Here is a 13,720-nt window from a genome sequence, read left to right as displayed (position 1 = left end):
ACATGCTTTCATCCACACCTGTTGGACTTCAGGTCCATTAAGGTGGTAAGATGTTCTAATGTTTTCTATATCCTGCATAAAGCCCTCGATATCGACATGTGGCGATGGTATCATGTCGACTGCTGCTTTGATATCATCAGCATTCCATGTCCGATAAACGAGCATGGTTGATAGCTGTCCTGCTGTTCCTGCACGAGGATTTGGTACTTCTATCATAGGATAGGCACCTCCCTGATCACTATGTTCCACCATGGGAGGGGCTGTAGGCACTTTCGCTTGACTGCGTGTTTGTGGTTTTTCTGGTTTTTCTCTTTTTACCTTAGGTTTTACTGCCAAATCATACTGTGGTGGCGGTACATCGTCATCCTCTGGTAGAGGAGATAAAGGTCTCTTTGTCACCGACGATCCAGCCGGCGGTGATTGTTGAGGCTGTTCTGGCTCTCTGTGCTGAATTATCACATCTTCTTCTGCCTTACCTACAGCTTTCTTTTTCCTTGCTTTCTCTAATCGTCGCTTCTCTGCTGCTTTCTGTCTGTTCTCTGCTTCTTCCTCCCAAAATGCCACTAAATCTGCCCCTACTTTCTGCATCTTTTTCTCATCACCTTTATGTTCCCGTTCTAACTCCTTCTTCAGCTTTTGTATGCTGATCAGGTTCAGTCGTCCGTCAAAGTCATGTTTATTTATCCAGGTCTCCAATTTCTTTGTTGCTTTTGGATTTTTTGCTTCCATAAATTTCCAGTCGTCAGTTGATAAATTTTCCTTATTTTTAGACGTCTTACCCCCCATTTTTATTATATTTTTTATCCCTTGTTATAATTTGGACTTCAGACGGGGGCACACCTAGGGTGTTCTGAATCTGAAGTTTTCACACTTTCTTTGGACGTGACAATTAATTTGCCGTCGTGTGGTTGATTCCTTTCACCTCCCGTAGGAAGCGGAATCACTTGCCTCTGCTTCCACACGCACGGTTGTCACTAACGTTGTCCAAAGTATTACACTTTCACACAGTTATTTACACTTACACAAAACACTATGTACACATAGAAACACTTTTAATAATCGTACGCGTATTCTTATGCCAGGGGAGCTCGCCCTCCCGTGAAATTTAACTAATGTCCTGCATTAGGGGACTCCGCCGTCCCTGCCAAATTTAACTGCTTTTTTACAGTGCACGTATTTCTACCCGGGATTTCCTTTACGTATTAAAACAGAGGAGTCCGTATCCTCCTTCCGGAATTTAACTACGTGCGTCCCTCGCAACCGTAGAGGAGTCCGCCCTCCTTACAGAGTTTAACTGTGTTTCATTAACAGACGATTCTGTATCATCGCTTGCGGAATTTAACTGTTTTATGCGATCTGATCACCACTCACTCAGTACTGTTTACAAAGAAATTTTACTCACTGACTCGACCTCCTGTCTGTCTTCTTCGGGAAAATCTCGTCAACCAGACGATGCCAACGGTGGTCGACAATTGCAGACACGATCAATCGATCGATCGGACCTTGGCCAAGGATTTACGTCTGGACTTGACGACCTCCGCCGGACACCTCCGGTGTTGTTGAGATCCCGGACGAGCCCCCAGTCAATGTTGGGTATTTTCTCCTCCAAACATTTTTAAAACCTTTAACAAGACAAACAGAGTCAAGAAACACCAGTGAGACAGAAAGTCAAATTTTACGCGCGGAGTGCAGTCAGGCTGTACACCAAGGCTACACTAAAGTCTGGCCTGCTTTTCCGCTCTTTTTATTAAGAGACGCCCTCATCACATAAACAAAAAACTTGTCCTAAGGGTGGGGGTGATGACGCAAGACAAGTTTCTTCCCGTAACATAAACGCATACGTCAATAAGTGCAGCTGTAAGGAAGAACACTTTCTTTTACACAGGTCAGCACATCTCGTTCGTCTGTTGCAGTTATCAGCTGTTCTGCATCTGCCTGACGTGTCCTGTCCTTCACACTCCTTCACACTAAGCACCACATCACAACAGTCAAAACGTTCTCTTACTCCCAGTCGTTAGAGGCTGCGAAAACAAAGTTATATTATAATAATAAGTACATCCAGCCCTTCATTCCCAGCTCAGATTGACCCCAGAGTGCTAAAACAAAATTGAATTCTCAGGATTGCGTTAAGACAGGTGCAAAACAGCACAACACCGTTCTCATGAGAAAGAAGACAAAGCTAAAACAAGGTTGAATAACACGTACATTCTCAGGGTGAAGTGCAAAACAGCACAACACCGTTCTCATGAGAAAGAAGACAAATGTACAAATGTTTAACAGTGATAACATATATACAAAATCTTTAACAGAACCTTTGTCAGTCACAGCCACCAGTAACACAGCTTCATGTTGAAGTGGAACAGAGGTCTTTGTTGTGTGTTGGGGGGTGTGGCTGGACATTTTGGTGTTCTTTTCTTTTCTTTGCTCTCCAGGTGGCATGAAAACTGATTTGTCTGTGGAGAAGGTGCTGGCTGAAGAGTCCTTCACCCTCATCAACATCGTGTGCAGCACCTGTGAATGGTGCTCACGTGCAGCCTTAAGGACTTTCAGCTGAAGCAGATAATGAGATGGCGTTCTGCATTTAAGTCATGTGTGATTCAAGCAGAATTGCCGGGAACTCGACCTTGTGATGTTCGTTTGTGAGACGCTGAGGACCGCGCCTGGGTTTGACACATCGAGCCCATGAAGGAGGAAGGGTGAGGGACACATGCTGTCAACACACATCAGAGGTGATTAAGTGTTTGACTAATTGTTGATAGTAACTTGGTATTTTGTTACGCAGTATATTTGAATCGTGATGAGAATTGTGCAGCTTGCTTCTCACTGCTGTGGCGTGCGGACAAGTGATCCTCCACCTGTTGTGAGAAGCTGCTCATTTGCATAAAGCTTAAAATACAGACCTGAATGTGTTGCTGATAGTGTGTGTCTTTTGAAGGATATTAGTTGTAACTGCTGACTTACCTCACCTCTTCTATCCTTCGCAGAGAGTCGGTTTGTCGTGTCCACCTGGGGGGTGTTTGGCGGTAATAGTGAATCCAGGAGCGCCGGGCTTCGATCCTTTTGGGCGCTGGAGAGCGTGCCAGCCTTCACTCCACCAGAAGGACGCTATTTTAGTTTTTACACTTTATTATGCACCAGCGGGTGAAATAAATAAATTGTTTTTGTTATTGGAACCGCTTTCTGGTTATTTTTAGCGCTGGGTTCCGTCTGACGCAGGTCCGCTCCTCAACCAGCGTCGACACATAACAGTCTTTAATACATGAAAATAAATTAAATCTTGGTTCAAGTCTCCTAAGTGCCTTCTGCCAAACATGAGCTGATATTTCACATTTTCTTTTGAAGAAAATCCTTCTCTGTTGATGACAAATGTCACACTGTGTTTAGGTTCACCAGTCACAAAGGCCAAAAACATCTTCAGAGTTGTCTTGATGGCTTCCATCACTTGTGCCTCTTTCTGTGCAGTTATGAGCATGAGTGATTTACTGTATAGTACAATTTTGTTTGTATTTCTTAATGATTGATGAAAATTAATTTCTAGACGTATTCAGTGACTTGAAATGTTCATGTAGTATTTATTTCCTGAACTTTCTAAAAAATAATAATAATAATCTGGCTGTAAAAGTGATGCTTTACTGTAAACTAATCAAAGTCACTGAATATGTTTCATTTACATCAATTATTAGGAAATACAAACAGTGTGGTAACTGACTGCAGTAGATAATTCTCAAAAACTGAGTGACTGTGCAGGAAGGAGACAAGTGACGGAAGCTATCAAGACACCCATGACAAGGAGTTATTGTGTAGTTTTGTAGTTCTAATGGGGATGCCAAAACAAAAACTTTAAAAAAAGACAAGCTACATTATCTATCATCTGTTGCACCACCAGTCACAGTGTCATGTTCAAGCAAAACTGAAGGATTTTATGACAAAAAAAACATCTAGGTTCAAGTGTCCCATGTGTTTTCCAAACACTGTAGCTGAAATTTTACACATTATTCAAGAAATCCTTCATTGTGCTACTCCAGCAGTCAGCGCACCGATATCAGGGACACATCTGTGGACAAACCACGGCGTCCTGTCATTTAAAGGAGTCATCTCAGAGATGACGTGAAAATGTTGGTGTAAAGACGTGTCTTCTCAGAGTCTGTCAAACTATAATATCAGTTTTAAAACATCACATTGACCTATGTGTCAGTTTCCCAGATACATGCTGTAATATCACCCCTTTAATTATGGATGCAGCACCCTCTAGTGGATTGTAGAGTATTTCTCTGGGACAGCTGCTGGGTTTCGTTCTTTGTGGAGAAGCAGCTGTGGGCGTTTTTAAGTGGTTACATGACAGTGCAGGTCTAAACTCGTCTTAAACAGCAGCTGTAAGTGACAGAGCAACAGTCACACTGTGGTTTGGTTTGTAATTTATTAAAAGCATCTGTACTATCTGTACTAACGGTGGATTTTTTTTTCACCCTGTCCTCGCCCTGCCCCGCCCTCTCACAAGCCTCCATAGTGACAGTTATCCACCTTGTCAACTGTGCTGTTGACACGGTGGAAGGAGAAGGTATTTGTCTTCATGCTTGGCTCTGCCGCTCACTCTGTCCTTGGTGTTGGCGATGTGACATGTAGCTCGTCAAACTGCCATTATCATAAACTGACAGTACCTCATCAAATGCAGCCTCCTTCCAATTTAGATCCGGCTGATAATTAGAAAGATACATAATCCCAAAACGAAGTGGTGCCACGATGTCCTGCTATTGATCTTGAGCACCTGCAGATGTCTGTTTAAGAAAATGGCAAACCTGTCACTTGTCTTTATCATCATTGTGTCTTTTTGTCTTTAATTAGCCATGTTTCATTTGTATTCTTCGCAGATTGTTATTTCTCTTAGGTTTTAACGTGACCTCTCTCTCTTTCTCTCTCTCTGTCTTCTTGTCTCACATAAAGAGTCTTTTTTGGCTCATGATTTCAAGACCCCAAGAGGTGACTTTCTCTCTCTTTGCCTGATGTTTTACTGGTGTTCCCCTCCCTCTTAACAACCAACCTAAAGCTTAATGAGCACAGGATTAAAGTGTCTGTGAAGTGATTTTTGCTTCAGTGGTGCACACAGTGTTGTGTTTGTGCAAAAAATATTCAGAACCTCCTAAAATATTACCACGCATGGTTGTGATGGTGACATCATTGGTCAAAATTTAAACACAGGTATTGTTTGATCAAAGGTTTGCTCAGCAATTAACTGAACTTCTTGAGTTTTAATGCACTTTAATAATAATAATAATAATAACAAAAGATGACCTGATTAAGGGTTTTTATGGTGATTTTTTTCAAGTCATCACATGCATTTAAAAATATTCAGGGAAGGCAGGAGCCTTGTTTGCTTGTTTGCACCTAAAACTGCAGCTGACAGTTTGTAATAAATGTCTGAAATCTGTCACTATTCTATTGCTAGTTGAACAATTTCATCAACCAACAGCTGCACATGCGATTGGGCAGCCTGTCTTAGTTGCTCACTAGCTGCACCAAAATAACCTTTGACCAAACAACATGGCGGCTGAGTAAATTCTTGCAGGTTTGGCGATGGGTAAATAAAACTCTCTGTTCTCGTGCACATCTATAAATCCCATGTGTTAAAGTTAATTAAACTGCTGGAAGCTAAAAGTAACTTAGCCATTACCATTACATCAAATAAGCATTTCTGTTCCTGAACATTAAAAAATCTGGACAAGAAAAAAGTCTGAAGTGCTCACTGAGTTTAAAAACATGTTTTGACGGTGCTCTTAGGTGTAGGGAACATGAGTGGGCTGTTAATGTAGTTCACTTTTACATGCATACCAGTGTTGGAGCAATGCTTGAATACTTTGTTTTATATGAGCAAAGCCGAAACAGGAAGTGCCAATTTTCAAATCCACAGTAAAACAGTATGAGGTTAAAATTGTCTCATTAATATTTGTAAATGCACACAGGGTGATCTACAAATAATTATTGATTTGCAAATGTTTTCAGATATCCACAAATGCAAATTTCATATTTGTAACTTGTAAATTGGTCTTTGCAAATAATGTTGTATTTGCAAATCTAAAACTTAATTTGTAAAAAAAAAAAAAAAAAAAAAAAATTACATTTGTAAAACTGGAAATTGTATTTGTGAATTGAGTTTCAGCATTTGTGGATCACCAGTTACACGCATTCATCGCTTTCCTCTGCGACGTAATTTTGAGACATTCTTTTCGCGAAATCCACACAGATCCACAAACAAATGTCTACTGATTCACAAATACACACTCACGCACACTGGATATCCACTAGATGGCAGTGTGGTTCCATTCATTGATGTGGCAAACTGAAACTATATGCTCCCGGATGACTCTTTAAGTTCTTTTAAGTTCTAAAAGCATTTTAAATACTCAGTAACGATCACGATTAAAGAGTCATGTGGTGACACAGGACATGCTGTGACATGCTCACCTCTTCCACAATTTCTCGGATAGTCACACGACTGAAAAGCCACCGAAAGCCGTCTGAATCTTCCGAATGGTGGAAGAGGTGGGCATCATTTTTTGGAGTTCAGCATGTCCTGTGAGACTTCAACACGGAGTTGCTTTTGCTCCACCGTCAGCAGCTTCGTGCCAAAGCCATCGGCACAAATTTCACCACCACTCTTTTCATGGCCAAATCTTCTGTCACAGTGGAATGTGCTGAAAAAGTGCTGATGTCCACCTCTTCCGCAATTTCTCAGATAGCCACACGACGGTCCCGCATCACCACAGCATTCACTTTGGAAATGATCCGGTAATTTCAGCATGTTGATGGCCGACCGGAGTGCAGCTCGCTCTCCACCGTTGTGCGGACATCTTTAAACCGGTTGTACCGCTCCTTAATCTGTGTGATGCCCATAGGATTGTCACCAAAAGCCGTCTGAATCTTCCGAATGGTTTCCACCTGGCTGTCGCCCAGTTTCTGGCAAAATTTGATGCAGTCGCGCTGCTCCAGTCGTTCCGTCGTTCCGTGCTCGTGTGAAGGCTCCATGCTGTGCTGTACGCCGAAGAAAATTAAACAGGTTTAATTTCTTCCGTCCTACACGCGTAGCCCTCAACATACTGCTGTGTATTGAGAAAAAACTCCTTGTGAAGTGGGCGGAGAGCTGCTCATTACAGCGTAGATGATACGCTGTAATGAGCAGCTCTACGAATACGCCACTGTGACAGGGGCTTTAGACGGCGAGGAGCTTTTCCAGGCATGCGAGAGGCAAATAAAGAAAAATGCCTAAAAATGCAGGGGGTCTGGGGGATCGCAGCCCCCCAACAGCTGAAAGGTTTTTGCCATGCTAATGCTCCCTTGAAGCATTTACTCAAAATAAAGTCTGAAGGACCATAAATGACATGGTGTGATGCTGATGAGCTTCACTCATTCATGTCCGTGACATATGCATATTAGTCACCATAGTACTGCAGGCACACACAGACACAAGCTGTGCTGCACTATGCCTACGAGTGCTAACTGTAAAAATATGAAACAGCCTTACAAGCATTATCATGTTCCTTCTCTCCCATGTAAATATTCATGTCTGTGATCTCAACACGTTGCATCAGGAAGGTACGCTAAAGATTATATACTCACTCAGCTAATGGCTTGAATTTACGACTCTTTGGGAACGGGCCGCAGCAACTACCATAGACTTTGTGGACTCGACTGTAACACTGATGTATAGTACGTTTTTTAAAAGTTGGTAATTATGAAATAGCTACTAGAATAAAGGCCTTTTGTATATTGTTTTTAAAAAGTGCAGTGGATTTTCTCTTTTCTGTGGTAAAAAAAATATATATTCAGGAATTTAATATTTGTCCCTTGACCGATGCAAAGCCTTTGTATAAACACAACAAATGGTTTACAGTGCTTGTTTTTCTGGCAGTAAACAAACCATCAAATATGTCATGTTCTACATTCGCTGCATTCCACATAAACTGTGTGCATGTTCATCATTATTTAAAAGTAGCTCAGTCAATAACGATTTGATTTTGTGAGGTGGTGGTTGGATTTAAACCCCGGTTTTGTGTGTTTCTGTGTCTGTGTTGTTAAGACATCCTCACAAAACAAACAAAAAAAAACAGTGAAATTGTTTATTAATGAACACCTTGTTGTGTTACTCTGAGTGTTGCATGGTGTGAGCTTCTGACACTAACAGTGTTGTGTTATTGGTGTTAATGTGCGTTGATTTGGAGCATATTAATGTGCATCGTCTTTTCTGCAGGATATCACTGGGACACATCTGATTGGATGCCAAGTGTTCAACTTCCTGGAATCCAAGAGTTTCCACAGTATGAGGTTGTGGAGTCGCCCACCCCTCTGTACAGTGACCCGAGTGCCATCGACACCGACTACTACCCCGGCGGCTTCGACATCGAGAGCGACTTTCCTCCGCCACCAGAGGACTTCCCAGCAAACGACGACCTTCCACCGCCACCTATACCAGAGTACAGCGACCGCTGTGACACACTGAGGCCCCTGGGCCGAGGTTTGGACCCACCTGCAGCTGATACAGGGGGTTCAGCCGCAGTTCGCCAACGTCCTGCGCTGCCCCAGCTCTACAGCCTTAACCAGTATCTGCCGCAACACTCCTATCCGAGTGAAGGGGCCGACTCCGAGGACCAAGGTGCTGCTTCCACCTCGACCCCGCCTTCCACCCTGGGCACCGGCGGCTACAGAGGCGGCTTCGTCTTAAGCTGTAGTCGGGACTTTGACTCCTCAGCATTGGACAACATATCCATGTCTCTGTACACATCCACAGCCTCCTGCTCGGACATGTCGGCGTGCTGCGAGGAGTCTGAGGTGATGCTCAGTGACTACGAGAGCGGCGATGAGGGCCACTTTGAGCGCCTGTCCATACCGGCGCTGGACTCCCAACAGCACACTGAAGTCTGACACTGGATCCAAACAAAAGTGCCTGAAGCCACACCCTCAACTTCTGTCGACCCTTCACTAACCCGACCCCGCCTCCCTGCGTTTAAAGCACACGATGTACATGCACAAACCACCACATGACTGCCCACGCGCACATACACACAGTGAAAAGAAGTCACGACGCGTCATTGCATCAGTCCAACTCGTGGCTCTCTCCAAGTCGGTGTAGGCGTCGCTTTAACGCATCATCAGAAGAATCGACGTTTGACGGTGCAACAGAAAAACTGTCTCCATATTGCTGATCATGAAAAAAAAGAAAAATAATTGCCCACGTTTTTATACAAATCCTCCTGTCGGTGTAAATTAAAATGTACAGTTTTGATTTCTAGGTTTTGTAGATATTCTGTGCTTTTATTTTCAACAGAGAGTTTAACGGTGTGACATTTATCAGCCTTACTGTGCGTACATTCACAAAAATAATAATGAAAAAACAGAGAAGAGCGCAGCTGTTCCAGTTATCATGTATTTGTAAAGTTTACTGTCTCCTCATTTCAAAAAGGGTCTTCATTCAACGACTGCATATTCTCGTGTTTTCATTTTTTTGTTTGTAAATGTTGACTTTGGAACCTCTTTATTTTTCCACCAAGAAAACGGGACCCAGTATATTTATAGTGCAGAGTTCTCCATGCACACATGACTGTTTTGGGTGTCTTATGTGTGTGTGAGCAATGCTACGGTGTTGTTATTAAGGTTTTTATTAAATACTGCCACAAGCTCACGCTTTCCTACTGGCAATAAATTATTCCTAAAAAATGTTTGTCCCGTCTGTGTGTGTTTGTTGTCCAAAACATCAATGAAGTTGTGTGAATGTTCAAGATAGTGAGTTGATCAAAGTCTTCCTCTGAATTTAATACAATTAATATAAAAAACGAACTCAAATACATGTGGTTTACTGTAGCATTGTAATTACGTGTTGACTAATAGTAATGCATATCTGCTCTCTTAAATCACCAGCCATGAACCAACATTGTTGGTTTCAACATCTATACCCAGACCAGTGGACATGCTATTGTAATACCGGTGGTGTTGCTAAGCAGAATGACCACGTTCTCATGAGTAAAATGCTGTAGACTTCTGCAGAACCATACGGTCTATATGTAACCCAAGAATACTGTATGTTTTTGTGGCTTGTGTTGTCAGGTTAGAACAGACCTCTCTCACAGGACCAGTCAGCCAATTTGGAGTCTTTATTGACCATGCTAGTAGAAACATCTTTTCAATTTGGATTTCATCTTTCTATGTAACTCCTCATCACTGTCTGACCTTTAAGTATTGAGTCTTTGCCTTTAAGTGGGAGCACATGATCACCTGTCACATCCTGCCAATAATGCGAGTTGTAAGTAAATGACATCTCGGTGGCTTCGGGAAGGTTTTGAGCAACAGACGTCTCACTCACAAGAACAATGGGACCAAATCGTCCAGGAGATAAATGCATATAACCTAAAAACTTTCATTTTGTGATACAAATACCAAATTTGGCACAATGGTATGTTTGCAAAAAGGCCTCAATTTTCAAGAATGGAGGCCACTTTTTTCAATATGGTGCCCAAAAATATGTAATTTCATCATATTTGCACAATCTTGTTTTATTTCAATGTTGTACCTTTTACATAGTGGACTGGAGGTGGGGGGTTTGATATTAACTTCAGGCAATATTTTCATGCTTTTTAGATGGATTGTTTATGTTTTTAATAAGTGTACATGCTCCAAGACCTGATCTGACTGATTTTTCTGATTTGGGGATTTAGAAGTAATACGATAATAGGTGTTTGGCAATGCTGTTACCTATGCAGGCGAACGAAGATCCAAGTCTTTAGGATCCTGGTGCTGCCCATCTTGCTGTATGGTTGTGAGAGTTGGATGCTAACCAGTGACCTAAGAATGGATGTCTTTGGGACAAGTTCTGTTTAGAGGATCCATGGGGCTGCAGTGACTTTGTATCAATTGAGTGGTTACTAAGAGAGACTAGGATGAGGAGTATCACTTGCATTGTCAGGGCGCATCAGCTGCAACATTTTGGCCATGTGACCCGTTTCTCAGTGCATAACCCATCACACAGATACGCAAGGGTTGAGGAGACCCGCAGCTGGAGAAGGCCAAGGGGCCGCTTATGTTTCACCTGGCTTCTGCTGGGGTATTGGCTTTTGTCATATACCTCTAGGTGTCCCTTGTAGCGTGGCGGGTCTTGCAGGCCACAGACTCTTATCAAGATCTAAACCCAAGGTAATTACTTAACTTAAATGGTTATACTCTTGGTTTGGTATACTTTTAGTCTGCTATTTGCTTAAATGTGCATGTGGAACCGGACCCGGCGCCACGAGGAGGCGTTTAGGGGCGACGCCCCCTCACGTCATCAACCTCGCCCCCTCGGATGTTAGAGTTATCAAAAAATAAAAAAGAAAGAAATACTGGAAAATATAGCAAAATATTAGTTATTCAATGATATCACGTATTTAACAAATAAACCGAATTAATTAACTAAAGTAATTAATTTTAAAACAAACGGATATGCCGTGTGTCTGTGTTCAAGCGATTTGATAGGTTGAGGGTTGCGCTTGTCAGTGCGGCAGAGGGCGGTGCGTTTCCAACGGGTCGTGACGTCAGACGCGTCGCTTCGGAAGGGGCAAGGGGGGAGAGATTGTGGCCACTGAACAATAAACCACTTCTTCGTGTGGAAAAAAAAAAAATTTACGGCCACGTCATACTCTGGCTGTTTCCACAATCTCAAGGAAGTTCAGCGGTCGCCATCTTTAATTTGCGTCGCCTAAACCACAAAAAAAAGCTTTAAAAAAACAGCAGTAGAACGATTCTCCCATCACCCTCACCCTGCTGGGAGAAGCTTTTTTTTTTCCAGCTAGTTTTCGGAGTGACGCTGACCGAGGGAGGACTGACGGTGGGATATCGATCGAACCGCGACAGCGGGCCGACCCGCACGGAGCCGGCCTTCAGGCATCATCACTGGGCAGAGCGAGGCAGGCAGCCGGGGTGATAGAGCAAACCCACTCAGTCCGAAATCTCCCACTTTTTGGATATATGCGAAGGCCCAGTTTGCCCAACGGAGTTTAGTTCTGCAGCTTTATTGAGGTGAGAATAATGTAAAAATGAAACGTGACGTTTGCTGAACTGCTGTGAAGGTTTAATGATCGGCTAACGTTAGCGTAGCCTTTTAGCACAGTTGATCTGAGTGAACACTTTAATTTCTAAATGGTTCAGTCTCGCCTATTTCGAAGTGTCTATTCAACGACCCGGGATCGGCGATCAGCCTGAGCAATGTTAAAGGACGAGCCAAGCTTGGCGTATAACCACCGACTATACGGCGAGCCTGGCTGTAAGCACTTATGCATGGCGGCGGGAAGGCCCGTCGGCACTAACAATTCATATGGCCCATAAGAGCCATAAAGTAGCTCATATTATATGAGCCATTAGTAAGACAGGGCCTTGGGATTGTTGAATAGTCAAAACATAGCTATTCAGTGTGCCAGCTCGTTGAATAGCCAAGATATTGCTATTCACCGAGCTCCCAGGCTCGCTGCACAGTCTGCGCTAAGCTAATGGACGAGCCTGGCTTGTTGTATAGCGGTCGCCTTTTTATTTTTACCAAATAAAGCTACAGCTTTTTTTTTTCCAGACACCACGAAAGCTCAACTTATTTTTTCGGGCGTTTTTTTTCCATCGTTTTTTTTGACCCCTTTTTTTATATATATAAACTGTTTAGTGTTTCTTTATATTTAAAGAAATATCTTTATTTGTCCCAATCAGGAACACTTGCTGTGCAGACAACCAAACTTCCATGGATGAGCTGAACACCACGAAGTCCAGTCGAAAGAAAACATCTCTGCTTTTCAGCAACACCACCTGAGTTCAAAGCTGCAGAAGAGACCTTCATCTGGTCCTGAGAATCCAGCAGAACATCACCTGCTTCTAAATAAAAGGCTCCTTGAACAGCAACTATTTTATTTTTTAAAAACTGTTTCATTTTATATTTTAACAATAAATGAACAGATCATTAAAAATGTCCACGAATCAAAGTCAAGACATTTGGACAAGTAGAAGCTCTCCACTTATTGTGCTCAAATTCATATTTTAGAAATGACTCTGTCCTGATAACATTAAAGGTAATTACATATTTTGATGAAATTTCAAGTTTAAATGATTATATACAACCCCTGGCAATAATTATGGAATCACTTGGAATCAATTATGGAATTATGGAGGATGTTCATTCAGATGTTTAATTTTGTAGAAAAAAGCAGATCACAGACATGACACAAAACTAAAGTCATTTCAAATGGCAACTTTCTGGCTTTAAGACACACTATAAGAAATCAAGAAAAAAAATTGTGGCAGTCAGCAACGGTTACTTTTTTAGACCAAGCAGAGGGAAAAAAATATGGACTCACTCAATTCTGAGGAATAAATTATGGAATCACCCTGTAAATTTTCATCCCCAAAATTAACATCTGCATCAAATCAGATCTGCTCGTTAGTCTGCATCTAAAAAGGGAGTGATCACACCTTGGAGAGCTGTTACATCAAGTGGACTGACATGAATCATGGCTCCAACACAAGAGATGTCAATTGAAACAAAGGAGAGGATTATCAAACTCTTAAAAGAGGGTAAATCATCACGCAATGTTGCAAAAGATGTTGGTTGTTCACAGTCAGCTGTGTCTAAACTCTGGACGAAATACAAACAACATGGGAAGGTTGTTAAAGGCAAACATACTGGTAGACCAAGGAAGACATCAAAGCGTCAAGACAGAAAACT

General features: G+C 42.3%; 1 protein-coding gene across 1 annotated transcript in view; it reads left to right on the top strand.

Annotated features, from left to right (window-relative positions):
• The window catches only part of fat1a (FAT atypical cadherin 1a), a 245,429-nt gene extending 235,730 nt beyond the window's left edge, over positions 1–9,699 (top strand). The window contains 2 exon segments of the mRNA XM_034187623.1: positions 4,942–4,977; positions 8,243–9,699. Of these exon segments, the coding sequence (XP_034043514.1) occupies positions 4,942–4,977; positions 8,243–8,913 (707 nt within the window). The 3' untranslated portion in view covers positions 8,914–9,699.
• Positions 9,700–13,720: the final 4,021 nt, after the last annotated feature.

Source organism: Thalassophryne amazonica, chromosome 15 (genome assembly GCF_902500255.1).
Source record: "Thalassophryne amazonica chromosome 15, fThaAma1.1, whole genome shotgun sequence".
In the NCBI taxonomy this organism is placed as follows: Eukaryota; Metazoa; Chordata; class Actinopteri; order Batrachoidiformes; family Batrachoididae; genus Thalassophryne; species Thalassophryne amazonica.
Note: the sequence above shows the minus strand (reverse complement) of the source record. Positions and strands in the feature narration are given on the sequence as shown.